This window comes from Bidens hawaiensis, unplaced genomic scaffold, assembly GCF_021521415.1.
Source record: "Bidens hawaiensis isolate Kalapana, Puna unplaced genomic scaffold, B.hawaiensis_p1.1 tig00013347_1, whole genome shotgun sequence".
NCBI classification, from domain to species: Eukaryota; Viridiplantae; Streptophyta; class Magnoliopsida; order Asterales; family Asteraceae; genus Bidens; species Bidens hawaiensis.
The window spans coordinates 368040-377645 of record NW_027492132.1 but is presented as its reverse complement, the minus strand read 5'-3'; the positions used below and the strand labels follow the sequence as shown (position 1 = coordinate 377645).

General features: G+C 35.3%; 1 protein-coding gene across 1 annotated transcript; it reads right to left on the bottom strand.

The window, feature by feature from the left end:
• Positions 1–3333: 3333 nt before the first annotated feature.
• Positions 3334–9606, bottom strand: LOC143543904 (uncharacterized). Its single transcript, XM_077036121.1, has 10 exons — positions 9377–9606; positions 8117–8600; positions 7098–7275; positions 6792–7020; positions 6560–6699; positions 6168–6457; positions 5796–6008; positions 5226–5717; positions 3919–5163; positions 3334–3837 (listed from the first exon to the last, which is right to left on the bottom strand). Exons 2-10 carry the CDS (start codon positions 8366–8368, stop codon positions 3613–3615), a joined length of 3264 nt encoding a protein of 1087 aa, XP_076892236.1. The 5' UTR covers positions 8369–8600; positions 9377–9606; the 3' UTR covers positions 3334–3612.

The window sequence follows — 9606 nt, the reverse complement described above, 5'->3', positions numbered from 1 at the left end:
ATTTCTGTAATGATAAACTCTATATATGATCAACAAACCAATATCAAGTACTACTGATGCATGCATGCATGCAAGATGAACAAAGAACATAATAATAATCTACAATAAAACAGTATGAACTTAGTGGCGGACCTACCTATATGTCATGTCACAATTAAGGTCGACCGACCCTGTGAAAAAATAATGACTAGTACTATAATATTATAGTGTTAAAATCCTGACCGACCCATAGAAATCCAATGGGTGATAGAAAGAAAAATTAAAAGAAAGAAGGTAGATGACCAGATGACTATTTGTTGTCTGGGGTAGTGGAGTGTAGACATTAAAGAAGAAAGAAAACCCTGGATTGGATCCCCTATAGGCCTATTTCTTGTTAGTTACCTGGGCTTATTTTAAGTTACTTTGTGTGCCTATGGCCTTATGGCCCTGTTGATAAGCTAACAAAAAAAGACTAATTTATTGAACGTGTTTTTGGCCCGCTTTATTTGGATATCATCATTCATCTATCTTATGCAAGAATATATTATACTAGCTTTTGAACCCGTGTATTACACGTGATTTGTCAAATAATAAAAATAAAAAGATTCATTATTTTAAATAAATGACCAAAATTAAATGTAAAAATAAAATATATAGTACAGACAATAAGAAGTCTAGAATCTCAAATTTACAAAATCGATTTTTTATGTACAATATTTGCATAGATTGTTTTGACCAATTACGTGTGGATAACTATAATGAATGAGATGAAAGATTGGAAAATTAGAATGATAATTATAACCCATTTCTCAAAATTGTTTTATCCCATGACCTATGGATTGTTAGAATAAATAAGATGAGAAATTAGATAATTAGAAATGAAATTATAACACATTTGCCAAAATTATCTTGATCATGACCCATGGATTGTTAGGTAGAATTAAATGAGAGATTAAAGAATTAGAAAGGAAATTATAACCCATTTGTCAATATGGTTTGCTCCATAACCCATAGATAAGTCAAATGAATGAAAAGAGAGATTAGACCAAGAATGAATATGGGATTGCCACACCATCTTCATTATTTTCTTTTATTAGTATAGCTAGATTAGATATATACATAGATAAGAAATCTCTAACTATAGTTTATTTATTTATTATGTTTTTTGATTAGTATTAAAACATATAAATCCTTTTTGTTTTGTAATATTTTTTATAACATAAATCCATACAAAAAACCTTAAAATATCGGTATAAATGTCTAGCCTATAATTAGCAACTTAATATCGGTAAGTGGTTCAACTAGAAAAATATATATTTTATATGCATTTAGGCAAGCAAGAATTATATTTTATATACTTTTTTATATGACTCGGACAAGTTAGAACCGGACCCAAAATTAAAATAATATACCGATTTAACCCAAGCGGCTGAACCGGAACGAACATTTTAATATATATTGAGTACCGAGTACCGATCCAAAAATTTCCGACTCCTGTAAGAAAATTTTATGGTATGGGCCACCACTGAATGTCGGGTCTTTGTATTTCATGACATCACATTCAACAATGTAAATCCCATTTTTTTGCATAACATTTATGTGCTTGGTATACCATAAAATCTTCAACATATCGAAAACAGAAACACAAAAATTGGAATCAACAAATGTAAGATGAAGAAAGAAAGATAACTTACATGTTGAAGCTAGAGTAGAGAGAGATTGTTAAAAGGATTTAGAATGAGAAAATTAAACAAAACTTATTGATATTTATAGAACAAGTGTTGTGTTGTGTTGTGTTGGGATATATATTTTTCGAGTGTTGATAGGAGAAGGGTTTTAGGATAAATGTTTGTTAAGGATAGACACGATTATTCCAACACATGTAGTGTCATCTTTAAATCTTGGTTATTAATTATTATTATGTATTTATGTTGTTTCTATTTCAATTGATTAGAAGAGTAGGATTTTTATCTTACAAATTATGACGGTAACTATTGCACAATTCAAGGTGTATATATGAAACACTTAATCTATCCTGTATTTCAAATAAATTAAGATATCTGGATAATTAACATGCCCTTTATAGTTTATAAATGAACGAATATGAACTGGAAAATAACCACATAACATCTGAATCTATCAAAACTGGGTTTTTCAAATCGAGTTAATTTAGGTCGTCGATTTCAAATTTTTAAGGTACAAGTAACTTATGGCATATGTAATTTATGCTGGATGATCATGATGTGGTTTTTAGTAACCTGCCGGTTTCAATGAAATAAAGATAACTCGATGAGGTATTGGATCCGCTCTTGGCATCATCACCATGATAAGATAACATTTTTGGGTAGTGTTTGTGTGTGTGAAAGATGGAATTATGTCAATTGTTATAGGACAAATGAGGTGATCAAAGCTTTGTACTAAAAGTGTAATAATTGATAGCTCTTTTTATTAACAGCAATAATTGGTTGGTAGCACTGAGTAGTAGTCTTGAGTGGTCACTAATTGGATTTTTGTGAATAAATGTTTGTTAAGGATGACATAGTGTAGGTTCAACTTTGTTATCTTTCCTTAATAGTTCGTGTTTTGTCTGTTGTTTCTTTTCTTTTCCTCGTATGTGTGATTTAAATTGGGAAAATAGTGTTTGTTCAACTTGTTATCTTTTTCCTTTATATTGTTTTGTTTGTTGATTCTTTTCTTTTTCGTGTATGTTTGGGCCCCTTATAGCTAGCAAGTGGTTTCTTTTTTGGATTTTTATTAAATTGGCCTCTCAAAAACAAATTTGATCAGCCAAGAAATACATTTTTTTTATTATTCAGTTATGGTTAATACTTATTTATTTATTTATTTAGTATATTAGAAATGAGTATATTACACAGATTGATTAAAAAAATATTAAATAGCTAGTAATTTAAGTATATGATTTGGATCAAATATAAATCAAATTAACATGCTAAACATGATAATCAAGTAGAGTAATTATACATATAAGTAGAATAATTATGTAAATACATCATAGAGTAATTACATAATTACTCTACCTGTATATATAGTTACTCTACTTGATTCTCACGTTTAGCACGTTAATTTCATTTATACGTTAATTTTCCCCTTTAAGTATATACCAACTTGTCGAGAAAATAAAATAAAATTATTAAATTATACATTAACCAACTTGTATATATAATTACATAATTACTCTACTTGTATATATAAAACTTTATTTATTCTCACGTTTAACATAATTGTGACACGTGATACTGAATATAAATTAACGTAATTGTGACACGTGACAGTGAATGTGTATAGTTTGTGGCCGAGAAATGTATAGTTTGTGTATCCGTGCACCAGACAACTAGTTCATAAATTATGTTAAATGATGTAAAACTGGTTTAGAATAATAAAGAAAACAAATCAATGTGCAGCCATAATACTAAAACCTTAAAGGTAAGGTTATTACACTTTTTTTATGATGCTATTTACAACTTACCCAACAGAGATATCATATCTTAATTAACCAACCAAGTCTAAAGAAGTCTTTCTTAACAAACTGAAAGAAAACTGTAGACTTCTACTGCTGCAAGGTATCTACAGTTGATATACAGAAAACAGAGCTCGAAAATGATCCATAGCTTCTTAAAACTGGTTCTTCACAACTTTAACGCTGCTATAAAAGCGCTTCAGATCCTTCATAGCCTTCTCCTCGATCTGAATTGACCGTATAGAAGACGCTGCTTCAACCTCCGGCTTGAACCACCTGTTCAAACCGCCTGAATCTGATGGCGAACCCTGACCACTGCTCACCGAGAACCCAGTGGTTTTTGTTTTCGGGCTGTGGGATAGTGTCTGCTGTTTTTTCTCCTGATTATGCAAAAAAAATAAATATTTTTCATTTTATGCAACAGCTTATAAAGAAAATAAAGATCATATTTTTCGAGTTACCTGTTGCAACTGGATGCTTTTAAGAGACGGGCGTCCACCGAGAGGTGGGGTCCCCGAAGAAATCCAAGGAGGGGTGCTTCTTTCGGGCTCCTGCGCCTGATGAATCAAAGCAGGCCCCATGGGAATCGGGTTTGATGGCAAAAAGGAACTCAATGGAAGTTTCCCACTTGCTTTAACATCGGGTGAACCTTCAAACGGGTCTTTCTTTCTAGCAACGGGCTTACTTACCATCGTTTTCCCCTGCTCATCTTGTATCTTGCGAAGAGAAGTGGATCCCGTGGGTCCCTTCGGAATGCTGACACCACCCCATGCGGGGCCCTCGCTTTTGGGCGTTGGTGGGGTGACAATCTTAGGCGTTGGTGGGGTGTCATCAAGGGCCCCACTTAAAAACATAGAAAGCCCTCCTTTTCGGTTTTTCTTCTTGGACGACGCAGGCGATGAGGTATTCAAACTCTTGATTTTCGAGCATGAAAGATCTTTCATTGCTTTCACGGGTGCCACCTCGACAACTAGATTGTCTCTGTCTATTTTACCCTTGTCGTCTATCTCCTTTTGCTGAACATTATCATATTCAGGTTTTATTGAAACTACCTTTTGGTCAACTTGTGAATCTTCAGAAGGTGAGAAACCCTTAACTGTATTCAACTTAGCATCAGTTTCATAACTACCATGCACCTCTTCACCGTGCGCCTGTTTCCTTCTGCTCTTCTTCCGCTGTTTCTTGGTACCCTCGTTTTTCAAGTCAACGGGAGAAGTTGACTTCGCCTGAATCGTCTCAACAGGGACGCCAAGCTCAACGAGTGAATTCTCCAACACGGTTCGCGTTTGAACCTTTGCAATCTGCTGGTTATCAAGATGATAACCCTTGGACTGTTTTTCCTCGAGAATCTCAATCTGTTGCAACTTCTTTCTTAAGGCCCGGATTTGTTTCCCGATTTCATGATTCGCAACATCATACGGCTGTAAAAAGCTATCAAATCTTTGGTTCCTTTCCTTCTGTGAATCCATATTTTCACCATTGTTGTTATCACGTGTTCTGAAAAACTCGTTGTCACTGTCATCTTCTTCACTGTTGATAACAGCAGGAAAAGTGGCTGTTGGTGTTGGAAGGCGGCGATGACTCCATAATTCAGATGATTTTGAATCCAGTGATGTCTCGAGATTAGCTAAAACATCCAGTGAAGCACTAGCAAACGCATGCGTCGAGACAGTAAAAATGTAGTCAAGGTTACGTATCACAATTTCCTGCAAATATTATCAAGGCTTAAATATAATGGTAAGGTCAAAATAGGAAATTCAAAAATTACCTCACAATGCTTCCTTAAATCATGCGCCTCTAGTGAGTCCGCAATTTCGAGAAGTTGTAAAGCGTTTCTCGGCTCTACCAAATGTTCGGCTGCCACTTTCTCGCAAAGGCTTTTCAAACTCGGTGCTTCCTTCTTTTCACTGTTACCCTTTTGTAAACTTGATGTCGTATTGTCAATCTCATTATCATTATAAGCGAAATCTTCATCTAACTCGCTTAAATCGTCACTTAACTTCGACTTCAAACACTCGGGACTACCGGAAGGTGGGAGACAATATGGAGGATGATAAAGAGAGCTGACAACAAGTAAATGTGTTTCTCCAACCGAAACTGAAGTAGCCCGTTTGACACCATGCAATCGAGTTATAACTGGCGCTTCGTCTTTTCTGGCCTTTCCGTCCCACATATAAACATCACCGGACGCTGTAACTCCAGCCGTCCAGTATTTTCCTGCCGACACACTAACCATATTTTTTCCACAAAGTGAATATAACTGCATCAAAGAAAAAAACATGTATATTTTAGAACTAAGTTATGGTGATAATGTGATATGATGATGGTGATGACGAACCTGTTGACAACGAAGATCGGGATCAGAAGAAACCCAATAGAACAATGCACCGTCATGGGTTAAAGCTACGCTGTGTGTCATCCCTGCAGCAATTGAGACCACGTGAAGCCGTTCTGATCGATGAAACTTTAACGTGGTGCCTTCACTTTTTTTAAGCATTCTCGCAACAACTACACGCCTTGGAGTTACAAGCCGATGACCCCAAGTAAACACCTGCAAAACACAAATTAACATTAAAAAATATATTTCTTGGGGCAATATAATATAATAGAATATATATGGAAATTTGAACTATTGGAAGAAAGAATATATATGACATTAATCCATAACGTTTTGTAATTTGTATGTTTGTTAACTTTTTGAAAAACTTACCTCTCCGTCAGCACCTAAAACCACGGTGTGATACTTGGCTGCGGATACGCGAATAAAAACTTTTCCTTTTAAGTATTCGACCAGTCTAGGGGTATAATTGGAGGCCGAATTTGAAGTTCCATAACCGAGTTGCCCTTCTTTATTGCAGCCCCAAGTGAAAACCTCTCCCGAATCAGAAACTACAGCAGTATGCTTGTTTGCAGCAGCAACAGCAACTATCTTTGACTTTAAAGAGCTGACCCTTCGTGGCGTCGCTTGCGTATCGACAGACGTATACCCAAGTTGACCCTCTGAAAAATAACATAGCATAAGAATTATCGAGTCTATTCTTTATAAAAATAAAAAAAAGATGAAATAACTCAATAAGCAAAGGTAATTAATTAATTATTTACCTCGGTTGGAACCCCAAGTAAAGACCTCGCCACCGTCAGTGACTGCAACCGTATGATGTTTAGCGGCTGCAATAGCCTTGACCCTGCGAGCGCCTAACCCTGACGTTACCTGTCTAGGAGTTATGACTGCAGCCTGACCACTGCAAAAGGTTAACCAAAAAAGCGCGATGAAACCGATTGTTTGATCTTAATTAAAACCTATACAACACTAAATAACACAAGATATTTTTACCTATGGATATCAAAATCCGGGTGACCAAGGCGCCCCCCACGCCCGAATCCCCAAGTGTAAACCTCACCCTTAGCACTAACCGCCACACTATGGAACTTAGCAGAAGAAATCAACTTGATATAAGACCCGTGAAGTGAATCCACCTTGCAAGGCAACTTCTGAATGTGAGCGTTTCCGGTCCCTAATTGGTAATTAACACCGCTTCCCCAACTGTACAACTCTGTCACTACTGAACATATATGGTAATAAAACGTGTTCAGTGTATTTTCAAACAATGTAGATTACATTATTACAATGCATGGTTACCTGAACCATCTCCATTGCCATTAGCCTGTGAAACCGGCCCAGATAAGAGATCGACAGGTGTCCTTGACTTAGAGTCCTCTATTGAAACAGAAGCTTCAGATTTGAGCAGAACACTAGCAACAGCCAAATGACCAAAATGTAACGACCGGTGAAGGCTGCTCCATCCAGATTCGCCATCCTGAATAAATAAGCAAAATCATTAACCTTTTTTTTAGTTAAACCAGAGGTTATAGCATAAAAGGTAATAGTAATACAGAATGTTTTGAACCGCATAAAAGGTAACCGATTTCCAAATATTTTCATATAGGGCAGTCTTTCAACAAGATCAACGTGGTCAGGAGACGTCATCAGCCACGTGTATCATTTTGAAACGATAACCCTCCTTGAAAGTTTGGAACTTTAATTATTATAATAAAAAATGTGATAGGAACCTGGTTCGGGTCTATACCCATAATAGTAAACGGGTCAAGTCACATATTCAAGTTCCCGCCTAAACAATATAAATTAAAAGAATATAATGGAGGGAAAGTAGTGGGGAAGTTTTTATCAGTTTCTAGTAACCGTTTTAAGATTAGTATTAATTGCTTTGTTTTTCCTTTGTAAGATAGGGATGTTTATGTTTATCAGAATTAGGGTTCTTTAACCTTGTAATTGGAGATCAAGCCTATCTCAAATGTGGCTATTATCTTAATTTCAGTACTTTAGTTTTCGGTTTCTATCAAAATGTCATATAGTTTGGTCTGACATTCGTCATTAAAAAATATTATAAACGTAAATATGGAAAAAGTTAAACATGGCATATTCTTCTGTCATGTCTCGTCATTTTGACATAGTAGCACGTCCAAATCCCGGTGAATCAGGATCTTTAAAAGTTTTTAGGGTTTTAATCAATTAATTTAAAACTTTTAAGGATTTTGTGAGTGGAAATATATTAGGTTTCCCAACAACTACGATAAACTGCATAAAATTAAATGTACGGTTATATTATATATCTATAGGATTAGAAAAAAAAAGCGCACCCTGGCATTAGGATCTGCACCAGCAGCCAACAGTCGTTTAATAATCGGTATGTGATTTCGCCATGTGGCAATGTGAAGGGCGGTAAGGCCAAAAGCATTTCTAGAATTGATATTCCCTCCATTTTTCTTCAGTAAAACCAAGGCCGAATCCACATCAACCACACATCCACTTTGCACCGCTAGCCATAGATCCTTGGTGGGCCCATTTGCTGAGATTTTCCGACCAAAGGTTTGGTGGTTTTGTCTTTCCATCACTAGCTACGAATCCTTTCCGAACAACTACTGTTAGTTAATCTAATAACTGAAGAGTATAAAGATCTGTAAATATCAAACTGCAAACGCCAAGCAACTGCTACAACGCCATGTTTATTGTAATCGTAGACCAACTAAAGAAACACTGAAACAGTTCACAAATGCGCCATCACATATTCTGAAGATTCAGCGACACAGAAGTTAGTAGACAACACCGCGCATTTTGAATCACCTACAAGTAAAAAAAAACAATCAGAATTCAAACTAAACATACTTTATATGAGATACAAAAAGAACATAATCTATGACGAAGGTGAACACATTACGCAATTATTATATATTATTATACAGTTAATTCAAATTCCAATTTAACACCTTAACATCAGACAAAATCTTTACTTGATTCAAGATTTGAATACAAGGTAGCCTTAAATTACACACATATGCAAACATCAGTTGCGAAAATAATAATAATTATGAAACTGTTGACCCTCAAAAGAGGATGGTTTCAAATTTTCAATCACAGTTTAGACATACAAGAAGAAAATTTGATACATAATTGCTGCAATCACAATTTGCCCTAAATGGGACACCGAGATCGACCCATTACCAAATCGAAACGTACCGATCGCTAAATTTACAATGCACGTACGTTGATATTTCAAGTGTGTGATGTACACATCTAAACAACACAAAAAGATTCAATTTTTATTTTATAAAAAGTCAAAATTAAACAAACCCTACAACAAGAAAGCATCTTTCTCATCAAAATTATTCGCAATCGAAATCGGAACAAATTAGACCAAAATTCCAATTACTAAAACTAACCCTAATTCAAAATTCAGCCAAATCCATAAAATTAAACGAAACCCGTCACATTAAATCAAGTCAGAATCTTTCGGTGTCAAGAATCAAAACCAATAAAAACCCAATCGACAATGACATGCATTAAAACAAACCCTAATTGAAGATTGACCGAAATCAAGAAAATGAAAAGAAACCCATTACCTTGAATCAAGTAAGAATCTTTTGGTACGAAGAATCAAGAACAATGAAAACCCAATTCAATTCGATTTGATTTGATATGATCCGCTCCCTCCCTCTCTGAATTTGGAATGAATGCGTCTGAAATTGGTATATTATTAATTAAAGATGGTGGTGATAATAATATTATGAGGATCTTGAGAATATGCCCAAATGCGCAGAGGGAGGAGGAAGGGGTGAAAATGGAATTTCAC